Consider the following 16104-nt stretch of genomic DNA (forward strand, 5'->3'; position numbering starts at 1 on the left):
TAATGGTGGCACGGCTTTGCATATGTGTGTATATATTATCATATGTAATCTCACTTAGCAAAGAAAGAGATTTCAGCTGCTGCCAAGTCCTGATTCTCATTCATTAGATGGAGTCACTTGGGGCTGTTATCAAAACATCTCTTTTCAGAAAGGTTCTCAGCTAGAGGGAAGGCGCTGCTGAATGGCTCCTCCACAGGCATGAGTCTGCTCTGACAGATGCTAGGCATTGAACTCTCCCTCACAAATGACCACAGTTATTGACTGTATTTGATAATATAGCTGAGTGATGGGAGGTGAGAAGTTACAGTTCCTGGCCAGGTGGTTGGCTCAGTGGTTAAAGCACTAGGTGTGCAAACCCAAAGACAGGAGTGGGGACCTCTTGACATCAACATGGGGCCTCATGCGCAGTCACAATCATACACAAGCACATTTGCAGTCATGAACTTGTACTTATGTGTGCACGCACCCACACACCCCCCACACTCCCAAACGCAACTGTGCAACATACATGCAAACATACATACACATATATACCATCCACATACACACAAATAAAAGAAATTATAGTTCTTTCTAGAGTGCCTTTAGTTTCATTGGTTAAAAATATATATACACGCTGGGAGGGAGAGACGGCTCAGTGGTTCAGAACACATACTGCTCTCGAAGAGCATCCAAGTTTGGTGCCCAGTGCTCAGGTCAGGTTGTTCACAGACACCGTAAATCCACCTTCATGAGATCTCACATCTCTGACTTCTGTGGGCCCACACGTAAGTACACACACACACACACACACGCATTGAAAACTAACAGAGGAGAGCAAACAGAGTAAAGAGTAGATGAAAAGGCTAGATATTCAAAAATTTAGGAAGTTTAGGGTAGGGAGCATGGTAACAGCTAGTGACTGAGGGATGCTGGGAGAACATGGCAGTAGGTCTGTTTTGATGTGTTAAACAGCCACTGCAGTTAGCTGTTTGTTCTGCGTTTGAGACTTAAGCATCTTGTTTCCTGTGCCCTTGGCAAGTTCTCTTGCTCACTCATTTTAAATCACATTGTGAGAAAAAAAAAACTTTACAATTAATTACTTTATATATTAATTTATTACATTTGTCTTCCCTAGAACGAGTGCTAGGTACAATGTGCATACAGGATGGTACCTGCATGAGTGAGTCGTCACAAAGCATTTTTCTTTCCCAGCACTGTCTTGCCTGCCTAGCAAGTCCATACTCTTCATCATGATCTTCCTTCAGCTGTCCTGGACCCAAACCTCTTTCCCCTTTGGGGTAGTTTTATCAGAAGTTTCACTGCAATTTAGAAATGCCAACAGGCAGGCCCCTCAATCTAGTTGATGCCCCTGAATGCCTTGTTGTCATACTACCTTCTCTTCATCTTGTGCAAATCTGTGACTGCTATGGGCACAGCAATTGTGGGGGACCTCCCTCTCAAGAACGTCTCAGTACTGTCTCTTTCATCTGCTCTTCCTGGGCTTCAACAATCCTAGAATTTTTATCAGAATTTCCAGCTCCTGTTTATCCAAAGTGCCTCTACGTCGTCCTCAAATATACCCTGAAATATTGCCGCACTGTCTGTCAAGACCTCCTTCAAGGGCTGAGCTAATCCTCGCCTATCACAAGCCACAAGCTTTGTCGACATCTGCACACAGTAGGAAAAGAAAAGCCCTCCCCTCTCCAACCTCCATTTCTCTCCCCACCCCCTGTCCACGCTATCACACAGGAGGCAGACATGCTGTGTGTCAGGAGCTTATGGCTATTTTATTTCTTAGGTGTCTTGCCTTGTCACCTTGTCACCAAGGCATTTGTGAACTCCTGGTGGGGAGGGGACATGTTCAGCTATGTTTTATTTTATCACACTTAGGGACACAAACATACCACACTGTGCCTATGGAGGTGGGAGGACGGACAACCTGTGGGAGTCCGTTCCGTCTTTCTTCTGTGGGGATCCCTGAGGGTGAACTCAGCTCATCAGCCTTGGCGGCAAGAGCTTTACCTGCTGCACTATCTCACTGCCATAGTCAGTCTTTGTGGTTGTTTTGTCTTTGAGACAGGGTTTCTCTGTGTGGCCTTGGCTGCCCTGGACTTGCTTTGTAGGTCAGGATGGTCTCAAACTCACAGAAATCCACCTCCTTCAGTGCTAGCATCACAGGCGTGCGTTACCACGCCCAACTTGTAGTCAGTTATTTAAACTGTTTTTTTTTTTTCTTACCTGCAATAACAATAAAATGTCCCACCTTGTGCAATTATTTAATAATTACCTATTATTGAAATAATGGCAGATATGTTGATGTAGACAGCAGAAAACCTTCTCAGCTATCGTGTTTTAAAGGAATGTGTGTTTTACATGCAGTCTCTTTCTCTGCCCCTGCTTTGAACCAAGGGCACCTTCGCTTATTTCTGACATCAAGCATTTCCCCCCTGTGCTCACTGTGCATGCTGTGTCCCACGAAGCCTACCCTCCCCACACACACCCCACTTCTGCCACAGTCACTTCCAGCAGACTGAGTAAGCTCAGGCCCAGCCAGGCTGTTCTTTCCCTTGCATTCTGCTGCAGCTGTCACTCAGACTAATTGCTGGTATTCAGTGGAATTTTTTCTGGATTGGTGGGATTCGTCGGACATAGAGGAGCTTTCTGTGGCTTGACTTGAAAGCCTACAGCCACCTGGTCCGGGTGTCCTAGCAAGTTCCTTTTGTTCTCTTCTCTGGCAGCCACGTGGCTTTCCCTCAGTTCTGCCACCTTCCCTGGGTGAGCATCAAGCCAAGCCGGCAACTTACTCTTCCTGCTCTTTCCAGGCCCAGCCACCTCTGTCTTAGGAATCATTAGAACTCTTGCAGGCAATTATTTGGGGCCATCTCTTGCTTTGAACCAGGGTGCTAATCACATTTCAAGCTGAGATTGTAGAGTTTATCACAAAGGACACCTGAGCTTTTGGGGTTGTAGTCTAAGCAGAGTTAGAGGTAGAGTTTTAAATGTCTCGGAGGTAGTGGCTAAAACCAAGGTCATAATAAAAAGGATTCCTTCATGTGTGTGAGAGAGTTAGTGTATGTACACGTATGTGTCCTTGTGTGTTGGTGTTTTTCATTGTTCATGAAGGGGCCCGTGTTTGTGAAGGTGAGTGTGTGTGTGTGTGTCTGTGTGTCTGTGTGTGTCTGATGAGGACACAGGTCAACAGCAGTGGTCATCCACCTTGCTTCTGAATCGAGGTCTTTTATTAACCCCAGGGGCTCACCTGATTGGTCTGGACTCACTGTCCAGGCAGCCCCAGGGATGACCCTGTCTCCACCTCCACACTACTGGGGTGAAAAGAAAACTGAGCATCAGAACACTCAGAAGGATGATAGAAATGGTTTTACACTGAAGCAATTTTTTAGCTTTTTCCAAGTTGTTGGTTTTGGAGAACAATAGAGTACAAGTTTTGAATCTAGAAGTAACTTGGTTTTCAAGGAAAAAAAATTCATACAATAAGATGTAGCTAAAATTAAATGGTAACAGTAAGAAAGCAGGTACCTGGGACATTAAGAACTTCCAAAAAAAAAAAAAATGTTGCCTAGGTGTGGTGGCCATGCTTATGATCCTAGCATTCAGGACTTTGGGGAGATCCTGAGCCCCAGTGTTTCAGGCCTGGCTGGGTGTAGCCTAAGTAGAAATCACTCCACTTCATTGGCGTGTTTTCTGTGACTGTATTTCTGAATCATTTCCTGTAGCAGCACAACCTCCTTAGTTCTGGGAGGTGTATTCGTTAATATGCAGTGAATAAAGTTTCTGAGTTAATTTGTTTACTTCTATTTCATGTCGGTCTTTTGTTTTATGAGTCTTCCATGTGCTCCCTGCCCAGAATATTCTGCTCCCTCGAGTCAGCTTTTAGATTTACCCCAACCAACCTCACCCTCCTGCTCACTTCTTGCTAACTTCTCTGACGAGACTGCCAATCCTAGCTTGTTCTGCCTATAGAGGAGCAAGAATGTAGAGGCGGTTTTCTGTCTCTCAATAAGGCATGCTCCTGAAAGTCCTGTGTCTCACTTGGCACGATGCACAGGCTCAGAGCCTTGCCATATGGGGCTGCAGGAGAGCTTACTTTGCTACGGGTACCTAACACCAAGCAAGGAAGGAAGGAAGGAAGGAAGGAAGGAAGGAGAGAGAGAGAGAGAGAGAGAGAGAGAGAGAGAGAGAGAGAGAGAGAGAGAGAGAAAGAAAGAAAGAAAGAAAGAAAGAAAGAAAGAAAGAAAGAAAGAAAGAAAGAAAGAAAGAAGGCTTTCTCCCTGGAGCACCACACTGGTCCAGGGAGTCCTCCTGCTAGGCATTTTTCTCAAGTTCCTGCAGCACACTTCTGAGTTCATCTTGTAGAGAAACACCCTCAGTTCTCTATACCCTATAGGACTGCTGGGTTACGGGAAAGTGAAGAAAGCAGTTGGCTGGTGCATGGATCAGTTCCCTCCTGTGCTGTTTCTTCTTCCTCCTCTCTTGCCAATACTTCTGTGACTCTTCCTAGAAAGGACCACAGCTTCCGCCGCTTCCCTTTTCCCTGTCTGGATCCTCACGCACTGGCCGTTGCCTTCCAGTTGTCACTGTCACTGTGGTGGTTCTGGGTTGTACTGTGTGCTCCTTGCCTGTCCTTTGCCGAATCAGTTATGCTGGCGGCATCGGGGAGTGAGCCGGCTTTGGAGAGTCACTGTGCAGTGGCCTCTCCTGGTTCGCTTCCTTGTTGTTTTTGTTTGTCGGTGCTGCTGTCGTTGTTTATTTTGCTGAGTACGTTGCCTGGTCTCTCTGGGCCTGACTTTATTTCTGCTGAGGTGAAAACGAGAAGGCACATTCTCAGGGCTGTTGAAAAAGCAGAGAACTACGGTCAAGGCCCATGCCTCTCGCAGGGGAAATATGCTCTTTTTTGCCCCTCATCTTCTGTTCGCTCATCTCCCCTCTTTCATTCAGCACATGACTCTCATTTCCATGTCCTTCCCATGAGCCTCCACTTCCTCTTTTCCTAAACTGAAAAGCCACACAGTCACTAAGCAGCCAACGGCATCACAGTGAACATGCCGTTATCTCAAAAGGTGAAGCTGTGTATTTGGTCTATAGGAAGAAGGCCCTATGGTACGTTTGCATCCAGCATAAGCAGGGTCCTTCCAGCAGGGTCCACACCTCCTTAAAAATACAAAGCCTTAAAAAGAAGGGCAAAATTACAAAGTCTGAGGGAAATGGAAAGAACAGGAGAAATTTATATTAAGTAAGGCAGCCCGGCTTGAAAAGATAAATACCGCCCATTCTCTGTCATATGTGGGCCTACAGTCCTCCTGTTATGTGTACGTATCTACATGAGAGTAACTATGGGAAGAAGTCTGGCAACAGAAAGGGGCCCAAGAGATGCAGGGAAGAAGATTTTAAGGCAGGGGCTATGTGGGTAATAGAATACACGTGGTTTGTGGTTTGTAACTAGAAGGGGGAGTAAAGGGAACAGGAGGGTGCAGTGGGGATGAGGATGAGAGAGATGGGGAACCCGTCAAAGGTAAGCAAGGAAGAAAACGCTATGAGGAAAACCTTTACTTTGTATACCAGTTAAGCAAACGAATAAAGAATAAAGCACCGCAGGCGTCCCTGGCTGTGTGTGCTCAGTGCAGTGAGCAGTGGATTCATTGCAAACCTCTTGTTTTGTGCATGCATTTGGGCACCTGTAATAATTCTTGTTTGGTGGCCAGAGGCGAAATCAGTGCTCTGGCAGGTAACTTGTGAGTGGAGGTAGTCAGACTTGTGTAAATGGAAAGTAACTGTCGCTCAGTGTACCTTATCTCACTGATGACGATGGAAGGGAGAGAACCCAGGATTGCCTCTCCGCCGTCCTCTCTACTGGGTTCCACTACCCACAGGTGTCCCAGTTTCTCTTCCAGTGCCAGATCACCCTGAAGGAGGAGGATTTATTTGCTGCCTCTTAAATGATGGCATGCTCACACGCCGTCATCCAGCTCAAGTTCCCGTGGGTCACAAGCAGCAGCCCATTGCCCTTGGAGCAGGGTCCACATCTTGCGTTCCTATTGAGTGTACTTTCCCTTTAAGGGTTTTGTGTGTGTGTGTGTGTGTGTGTGTGTGTGTGTGTGTGTGTGTGTGTGTGAGAATGCCCTTTATTTCTGCAGGAAAATAAACACTGAGACACTCAGCTGAGTCAGGCTTCTTCGTGTGGCTTCTTTTCAGGTCAGCCCTTTGTGAATCCGGATGGGACCCCTGCCATCTACAACCCCCCTGGCAGCCAGCAGGCACTGCGTGGCACTGTTGGGGGGCAGCCGCAGCAACCCCCCCAGCAACAGCCGTCACCTCAGCCTCAGCAGCAGGTGCCACCATCGCAGCCCCAGATGGCAGGGCCGCTGGTCACTCAGGTGAGGAGCTGATTGGAAGGGGGCAGCTGAAGAAGCCAGCTAAGAGAAAGGGTGTCCTATGTAGCATCAGCAAAACCTTCCAGAGTGTAATCACGGGTTCAGGGGATGTTATCGGCTCATACCCGACACAGGTGTCTACAGGGTGAGAGAAGGTGCTAGGGAAAATGGATGCACAGTGTCGTAGGCCTAAACGCTCCTTGTGAAAGCAGGGGATGCAACTTGTAATCCTTTCCCAGATGCTGAGTTAATTCACCCACCACACATGAGACGCTCATGTTTGTACAGTCAGTGCTGAGCTCTTCGTCGGTAGGAAGAACAGAAATCAGCCAAGTCCCAAATGACCTGGATGCTCATCACTGGGCTCCTGTGAAAGGTGCAGAGATACCCTCCTTCCCTAGGGAGGCAGGAGGAAACCCGGTGTGTTCTAAACGGGCTCCATGATGAGCTGCTGTCCGTGGGTTTCTGACTCTCAGTTCTTGAGCATCATGTGTAAGCCCAGAGCATCCAACCAACTCCGGTGCCCAGGCACGCTTTCCCGAGCCTCCTCATGACCAAGGCTGCCTGGCTCTGACCCACTCAGCCTTAGGCTTTCCTCTCTGCACCGAGTGACCTTAGGGGGCCTTTAAGGACAGCAATGTGCGGCCCCTGGATGGAGTCTCACCCCTCCTGCTCTCTTGTTACCTGATTGCTGTTTTCTTCCCTCCAGTCTGTCCAGGGCCTGCAGCCGTCTTCCCAGTCTGTGCAATATCCAGCGGTCTCTTTTCCTCCCCAGCATCTCCTGCCTGTGTCGCCAACGCAGCACTTCCCCCTGGTACTGTATCATATGCATAACACACACACACACACACACACACACACACACGGGCGTGTGCACGAACGCACACACATTCGCTTGTGCTTACACACATACACTCACACTTGTGTACCCACATACACACAGGCACATGTGCTCACACGTACAGGAGCTTTCACATGTACACACATGTACATGCACCTACACACTCACACAAGCACACATGAACACACATACTCACACAAGCACACTTGACACACAGACGCACACACACAGGCACACACACATGCACACAGACAAGTCTCACAGGTTCTGCAGTCTTCCTGTTCAGCTATAGATGATGCTGGATGCATGGCCTGGGCTGACTGTGAGGTCCTTGTATACGCGTAAATGTCTCGTGCCTGACTGATTCACTCCATGCCTCCAAGCAGCTCGCTTTCTTTCGCCTGTTTTGGCTAAGTTCAATGCTTCTGCGAGCTAAACAGCTGGGGAGATGACTCAGGCAGTAAACTGTTTGCTAAGTGTGAGGAACTGAGTTCAGGTTCTCGGCTGGGCACAGGGTGCACAGCTGTAGTCTCAGTCCTATGGAGAGAGAAATGGGGGGACCATTTGGGCTTCCTAACCAGCCAGTCTAGCCAGGGGAGCTCCAGGCTCTGAGAGAGACCCTATCTCAAACACTAAAGCGGAGCAATGTCGGAGAAAGACACCCAATATTGGCCTCTGATTTCTCATGTATATTTACACCCATGCACACATACATGTTACATGAACATGGATACACACACATACACACACACATATACAAAATTTACTAGGTAAGCATAGCCCATTATCCTTGGAGTTTGATGTCATGAGCAAACAGGTTAGAAGATCTTGCTGTAAAGTTGTCAGGATTAGTAAAACTCCAAGTCAGAGTGCAAACCACCACTACCCTCAGCTTCTGATGCAGGGATGTTGTAAGAATCCAGCCCCCCCAACCCAGTTCCTTTACACATTCCCTGACCACAGTGAGGCCTTGTGGAAATATCAGTATCAGGCTAGGCCAGTGAACCAATGCTGTAAGATGGGTGTGTGGCTCCCATCCCAGAAGGAGGTTCATCCTCTCTGGGGCAGGCAGACCCAGGCCTGCTGCTTCCAGATGGCCAGCAGCAACGCCTTCCCTCACTGCAGTGACTCCTAGAGCCTGACCCCTCAGTGATTAAGAGAGCATTTTCCTTCCATTGAAAGATTTCGGCCAAATTGCTTCCCACTTCTGGGCTCTTCCTCTGAACAAAGCTTCGTTTCTTGTGTGATTTTTTTTTCTTCCTGTTATGTCTGGCTGAGGAATTCTTCCGTTCTTTTCAGTGTGTGCTTCCTCCTTCTCCCCCTCCTTTCGAGCATGAATGTGTGTCTGCCTCAGTTCACCTTACTCCTGAGCAAGCCCCCCTTACAGGCTCTTGATGTCTTTGCTTGGCTCACAGAGAGAAGAGGTGGCTGCACAGTTCAGCCAGCTGAGCATGAGCCGCCAGTCCTCTGGAGACACGCCTGAGCCCCCCTCCGGTACCGTCTACCCAGCCTCCCTCATGCCACAGCCAGCTCAGCCACAGAGCTATGTCATCACTTCTGCGGGCCAGCAGCTGTCCACAGGGGGATTCTCAGACTCTGGCCCTCTCATCTCCCAGCCAGTCCTGCAGGCCCCGCCTTCTCCCCAGGGATTTGTACAGCAGCCCCCACCTGCACAGGTAAGTGTGGGCTTCCCTTCCCTTCTTCACCACAGATGGCATGTGGCCCTTTGACTTCTGCCCTCCCCTCTTGCTCACAGTCATAGTCTCCATCACTAGTATGCTTTGCCCCCTTCACCTGACAGGCAGGACTGGGACCTGGAAGGTAAAGCAGATGAACCTCACAGAGGACCCATCTTTCTTGCAGGTGGCGTAAGGCCATGGAAAGGACTGACGCAGGGTTAGGGAGATGATACACACTTGTAATCCCAACACCTAATAGGCAGAGACAGGTGGATCCCGGGGGCCCTACTGGCAAGTGGCTCTAGCCAAATCAGCAAGTTCTACCAGTTAGAGACCCCGCCTCAAAACAAAACAAAACAAAACAAAACAAAACAAAACAAAAAAACAGCTGGATGGCTCCTGAGAAATGACACTTGAAGTTGACCTCTGTCTGTGTACATGTAGACATGTATACACATACACACACTTACACACACACACACACACACACACACACACACACACACAGCATTATTGGGTTCTGTATGGTGCTCTCTTCACAACAGGGGAGCCAGGCAGGGAATGCCCTGAACCAGGAAACTTTAAACTCTCTCCCCTGCTGCTCAAGAAATTTGTTTTTCCTTCTCATCAATTCACAGCCACCTTCTAGAGCTAATCTCCAGGCAGGCATGTCTCTATGAATACAAAGGACAGAGGAAAGCCAATATCCACTGTCCTCACCTCTTCCCCAGGAGGGCTAGAGCCCACTGCGATCTCACAGGTAGCCATTAATCATATTTAATTGACTGGAGCATGTAAGACACCACAGATCACTGATTTTTACTGTCTTCTCGAAGACTGATTGCGTGTTCCTGTTCAGCGCCAAACGTCTCTGGAGCTCTCCCGGGTATCCCTTGCAGAATATTGGAAGTGATTACTGTCAAGATGGAAAATGCGCACCAGCATTTTCTGGTCCATTTTCAAGGCATACACATCCCAAACAGCTTCCACCCTAATTATGAAGTATAGCCCGGGAGGTACTGCTTAAAGTGCATGTCACCGCGGTACCGTTTGTTCCTCTGCCTTCACATCTCGAATAAATTATTTTCTCTTCAAGCCACACAAAACCCTCCACCAGGAAATGATTTTTCCTCAGTTGTTCATTTTGAGTGATTAATTAACGCAGCACCTCCAGGCACCATCTCAGTAATATTTCTTCCCTAGTGGGATTTAAAGCGATGTTTAAAGCAATTTTAAGTAATAGGAGAAACGGTCCCATTTCTATGTTAATTATTTTACCAATAAATTAAGCATTTCAAGCTTAATTATTGGGAACAAACAGACCCTTAGATAGAGGTGCAGGTCACACCTCAGAGTGACTTCTGGTGTAATGAACAGGTTATAGTCTAGTTAGCCAACCATGCAAAGTTGGGAAGAGCTCAACCAAGTCAGTATGCAGAGCACCTGCCTTTGCATATTCACTGCCTCTGGCTCCTGTGCTGGGTGCTCTCTTAATGCCACGGGAAGGAATCCACCACTCACATGAGTGAGACTAGAGCAGCCGGGGATAGGACATGAAGAAGAATTTCTTACCTTCTCATCACTTCCTGGAATTTATTTCTTTCCTGTCTTAATCCAACCACTTTTGGAGTCTCTGCATCTTAACATGGTTGTTCAAAATTTACACCCCTGTAGGCCGTCACTATTTCTTTCTCACTTTTCTTTTCTTCCTTCAAAGCTTTCATACTGGTCTTTCAAAACACATCTGTGGGCTCAGCTCACTCTCCTTTCCCTAGGATAGAGGATTGGAGGACCAGGATGGGCCAACTGTCCATTAGCTTTTGAATGTTTGATGTCACCATTCCTAAGAACTAAATAATGACCCACCATGGAAAAGTGCTACTTTAAAGTTGTCCAAAATTTTGCTAGGTACAGAAAGAAAGAAAATTAAAAAGAAGAATAAGAACAAGCAAACAAAAATGAGTAGCTTCTAAAATTTACATGTGTGAGGTTTGACAGTTTTTAAAATTATGAATGCCATTTGAAAAGGGTTTGACCTTCATCCTTTATCTTCGGAGGTTTTTGTTTCATATTGAATGCTAAAAAACTACAGAATCAATATCATGGGCCAAGGAGATAGCTCAGTGGTAAATACATCAGAAAACCACAGCTTGATCTTTTTAGACCCACACGCTAGAAGAAAATAACTGACTCTCACAGTTGTCTTCTCCCCTCCACACCCATGCGGATGCCCATATCTGTCTCCACATTCCCACAAAAACAAACATGCTTATGTACACATAGTAATAATAACTATTTTAAAAGAATGGATTTTGGATTCATAGGCTTTTTATCAAAAGAACACATAATCTTTCTTTTACAGAAACAAAAATGGAATAACAGATGTGTACATAGGACGCTGATGGATAAGTCAGATATTAGCTGCCCTTGCTCTTGATATTATGGGGCAGCTATGTAATATGTAATATATAATGACTTATAATAGTATCACAATTTTCCGGAACAGAACCAACCAACTTACTCAAGAACTGCTTATGTTTTACTGATTTGGATTACCTAATAAGAAAGAGAGGACAGGCTGGGGAGAGGCCTTAGCTCACAGTATGCTTGCAGTGACAGCATGAAGATCTGGGTCAGGACTGCCAGCGCCTATAAAAGCTGGACATGGCTGTGGGCATCCCCCACACCAGAACTAGGGAAGGTCCAGGACGGAATCAACTGGGTCCCTACACTTTCTCGGCCAACTTGTGTAAGCAAGGTGTTGACCTCCGGGTTCAGTGAGAGACCATACTTCAAAAGTAAGGTGAAGGGACTAGAGAAACGACTCACCACCTGAGAGCACCCGTTGTTCTTGCAGAGGACCCAGAGTTTAGTCACCAGCCCCTACATGGTGGTCCCCAGCTACTCATAATTCCAGTTCCAGGAGACGGGACATCTTCTGACCTCCAGAGATACCAGACATGATCAACGTGTGCATGCACACATGTAGGCAAGACGATCACACACAAAGAATAAAACAATTCTAACAAAGCAAGGAGGAGCTGCTCAAGAAGGCGCCCATCATCACACTCTTCTCTCCACACACACGTGCACTTCCATTCCCTTGTGCACACATGTGCACACGCGTGCGCACACACACACACACACGAGGGAGAAAGAGAAAGCAAATCCATGAACAAGGCATGTAATTAGTAAATTGCTGATTGCTGATAAATGAGACAGAATAGTTCTAGGCTCTTCGATACCTCCTCTTGGTCATCGACAGTACCAGAAAGGGAGAAAAAAGTTCACATTGATCCCATGACATTGCAGAACCACGTCGATACAGTGTTTTTCTTGCTTCAACCTTAATTCTGAGGGAAGGGAACCATGACGCACTCTAGTGACAAGATGGAAAACTGATATCTTCTTGACATAAGCAAATCAGAAAATAAAAGTAACTATAAATATTAGAGCTATAAAACGATTGGTTCATAATCTTATTCTACATACACTATGTGTAAACTGAGGAGTATCACCGTTTTCCCTTTCAGGATGATAAGAGAAAAGCTAGAGGCCCAAAGAGAGAAGGAATTAGCTGAAATCAGTAAGAAAATAGCATTGCATAGCATTAAAAGGGGGGCATTTGACCTCAATGGGAAGATTTAGGATGTTTTCACTGACTGTCAGTCATTAAATGGTACACAGAAGGTTGGCTGGCCTAGGGTTACAGACCTATAATCCCAGCATCTGATGAAACGAGGCAGGAAAACTGTGAATCCAAGGCCTTCCTGGGCTACAGAATGAGTCCAAGGCTGGGCCATTAAGTAAAAGTGAAAGGATCCCAGAGGATGGATGGGGAGATAGATCAATCAGTAACACCCAAGGAATGACACCGTAGGTTGACCTCTTGCCTCCACACCAATGTTCACACACACATGAACATGTATACACACACACACACACACACACACACACAAGATGCCTGGAGATATAGCTAGGTGATTGATAAGGTACTTACCCAGCATGCATGAAGGACTAAGTTCAATCCCCACTACCAAAAGTAAGTTTGCAGAATATACATTAGCAATATCTTGATACAGGACCCATTTGTATTGCATGTGCTGCATGCTTTGACACGGGCTTGGTGTAAATCACTCTCTGAAGCCTCAGCTGGGCATCAAGTGTTCTTTCGCTGCTCATGACACAGTAATCCAGTGGCCAAGACTTCTCCCAGGAAGTTCATTTTTCTTCCATATGGCACTGGCTGGTGTACCTGACCTGACCAGGCTACCCCTCCAGCATCTGAAGATGGAGGGTTGCCACTCAAGGAGGAGGAGCGTCTGGCTTCCTGACCCAGCAGGATAGATCAGGTGTTTCCCTGGAGACTAAGTTCCAGCATCAGGACTGCATGTGCCCTTACAGTCCTGGTTTGGGAATGCCAGCCATCAATCACTTCTGCCTCTCTACGTTGATCAAAGCAGGTCATGGAGGGTCCTCAGCTTCCAGAGTGTGGACAGGAGATATCTCCCACCATGGGAGAAAGAGCCTGCACGTTGAAACAGGTGTGAGAGAAGGTGCTTGAGGCCCCCCTTTAACATCTGCCACAGTTAAATGACACTGTATCGGAACTGTGGGTTTTACGTGAAAAATACGTTTCTTGTGCACGGCTCTCATGTCTGCTTCTCTCTCCTCATGTCCCACAGATGCCCGTATATTACTACCCATCTGGTCAATACCCTACCTCAACCGCACAGCAGTACCGACCCCTGGCCTCCGTCCAGTACAGTGCTCAGCGGGGTCAGCAAATACCCCAGGCCGCACAGCAAGCAGGTACGAGAGATCTGTTTCCTTTCTGCCCTCCGGCTTGGTTATTTTTTTGATGGTGAATTTCATAAATGTGCTCATTGGATGGATACCCCAAAGAGACGATTTAAGTCATATGCTTTCCCTACCCGGGGAAGGGAACAAAGGATTTTATTCCCTGTGTGGGAAACTAACAGGTACGAGAAGACGAAGCACAAACCCGCCTGTGCGAGCTATTTTTACATCCTCCGAGTTTATTTTAAAGTGGAGAGACAGGAGCGTCCCTATCTTCCCAGCCCATGCGTTTTTGTTTCCTTTTCAGTTTAAGGAGAGTATCTCCCCTAGTTCTCAAGGAGCCAAATTAGGTTGTTTTGACCCTACCCTAAAATCCAGCGCTGTCCTTAGAAGAAGGCTCCCGACTATACGGCGCGCACTGATGGAAGTCTGACTCCGTGGCTCACTGTCCCGATAGCCACAGGCCTGCCACGCAGGGCCCAGGCGGCAGCCGCTGTGCAGTGGGAAGGGGGGCCGATGCACTGTAAGAGAGTGAGTAGCAGGTCTCACAGTGAACCGGTCTCTTTCCCTACTGTGTCACACCGCCTAAGGAATGCCGTAGAATCCAGAGAGCAGCGGGCGCCCCGCAGGGCTGAGAGAAGCGCCACTAGGCAAAATTCTGTGTCATTCCTGCTGACCAAACTGCAGGGGGAAGCTGCTAATTGTCATGCCGCCGCTGATGCCCGGGAGACTGCCTCTGTAAGTAGGTCACGCTAAAGAGCGGGGCTCCTGCTGTGGCTTTCTGTGAACGCCTGCTCGCGGAGACTGATGCCTGCGCTGGATACGTGGAAACACAACTATGTGATATGTACAGATACATGTGGGTGGCATGAATAAAATACATGTTGTTTTTATAAGCTAGAGGAGAAAAACCCCTCACATTCCATGCCAAGGATCAGCTACAGGCACAAACACCCCAAGAACTCCAGGCTTGACCATGCTAGAGCTTTGCTAGAGCCAGACTGGAGACAGAATTTGCTTCTTCTGCACCTTGGATGACTATGTGTTTATAAATTCGTGTTATGACCCGTTTAAAGACGTTTGAGAGAGATTAGAGGAGCCGGCAACAGTCAGTTTTTAATCTTGTTTAAATGGTGTATTTCTTCAGGACCTCTGAGTAGCCTTTGTATTTTCATAGAAGTAAGAACAAAAGGGTTTGGAGTTGTTTTTAAAGGAAAGCCTTGGATGGTGCATTCTGTGATTGCCAGGAAATCGCCAGCATGTTGCTAGGGACTGCGAAGTTTCTCCTGCTCAGTCCTGCAGGATAATTCATTTGCATGCTGAACTCTCCCATCTTCATCTGCTAATGTTTGTTTAAAGATTATGTTTTAGGACTATGAGAAAGGTCAGTTGTCATGTGATCATGAGAATAAGGATTGAATTTTATCTATAGAACCCAGGTGAAAAAAGAGAGACACAGAGAGAGGAAGGAAGGAAGGAAGGAAGGAAGGAAGGAAGGAAGGAAGGAAGGAAGGAAGGAAGGAAGGAAGGAAGGAAGGGAAAAGAGAAAAAAAAATCTCTGTGGTGACTTGAGTTTGTAATCTCAGTCCCGGAGAAGTAGACAGGTTGATTCCTGGGCTCCCTGGCCAGCCAGCTTAGCCAACTCAACAAACACCATGACCGTGAGAGAGCCTGTTTCAAAAGCCAAGGCCCGAGAGAAATGGAAAAATTGTCCTCTAGCTTCACACACGCATGGATACCTACCCATGCACTCATGTAAAAACACACATTCACACACAAAATTATCATTTAATCTCCCAGACCTTAGTTCAGATGGTACCACAAAGAAGGGTGCCTTCGCGTCAGCAACGCATTAGGAAGAAACACAATGCAGGTCATTAATTCCACTGATCTCACTTTTATCTAACAGGGTGTTTGGGTGTGACTTTCAGAATTCTAAGGAGATATGTTAGTCCCGTGATAGGACGCCGTGGTTCCATGGGGTGTGGCAACAACAGTGTTGGACCCTGCTGAAGGCAGAGCATTTGAGTCTGTGTCCAGGTCCCAGGACCTAGAATTAGGCTTCTAGCCATCGCCGGCAACACATTGGCTTTGCCTTCTCCTCACTGTCTTCCCTGACTGGCGCTATGCAAAAGTAGCTCTAACACTTTCATTCTGTTATAAGGCATAGTGGGACTATTGAGAAACACAGAAATTCCCTCCTCATCCCTGGAAAATACTTGTAGACAGTCTCAACCATGCAATTTGGTAACCTAGTGTTTTTGACTTGGCCCAGAGTTCACATAGCACATGGATATGCCATCCCCAAGGAGAGATGGTGACCCTGTGACCTTTACTTTATAAAGTGTAAAACCTGTAGAAGGCTCATATTCAGAGTAGAGATAAGGGCAGGTCCCAGGGGTCCAGGACACGG

At 47.1% G+C, this 16104-nt stretch overlaps 1 protein-coding gene and 1 long non-coding RNA gene across 30 annotated transcripts in view; one reads left to right on the forward strand and one right to left on the reverse strand.

Annotated features, from left to right (window-relative positions):
• The window catches only part of Arpp21 (cAMP regulated phosphoprotein 21), a 159942-nt gene that overhangs the window by 92089 nt on the left and 51749 nt on the right, over positions 1–16104 (forward strand). For 24 of the 29 annotated variants that reach the window (XM_060385151.1, XM_060385157.1, XM_021653910.2 and 21 more), the window contains 4 exons: positions 6193–6374; positions 7081–7185; positions 8628–8888; positions 13577–13703. In XM_060385151.1, the coding sequence (XP_060241134.1) occupies positions 6193–6374; positions 7081–7185; positions 8628–8888; positions 13577–13703 (675 nt within the window). The remainder of the gene's footprint in view (positions 1–6192; positions 6375–7080; positions 7186–8627; positions 8889–13576; positions 13704–16104) is intronic. The other 5 variants (XM_060385160.1, XM_060385167.1, XM_060385165.1 and 2 more) reach the window with 1 other exon arrangement.
• On the reverse strand, positions 621–14432 carry LOC132654646 (uncharacterized). The gene is made up of 3 exons (XR_009592303.1): positions 14058–14432; positions 12892–13419; positions 621–4830 (listed from the first exon to the last, which is right to left on the reverse strand). It is a non-coding gene; the product is annotated as an uncharacterized LOC132654646 (long non-coding RNA).

Source organism: Meriones unguiculatus, chromosome 6 (assembly GCF_030254825.1).
Source record: "Meriones unguiculatus strain TT.TT164.6M chromosome 6, Bangor_MerUng_6.1, whole genome shotgun sequence".
In the NCBI taxonomy this organism is placed as follows: domain Eukaryota; kingdom Metazoa; phylum Chordata; class Mammalia; order Rodentia; family Muridae; genus Meriones; species Meriones unguiculatus.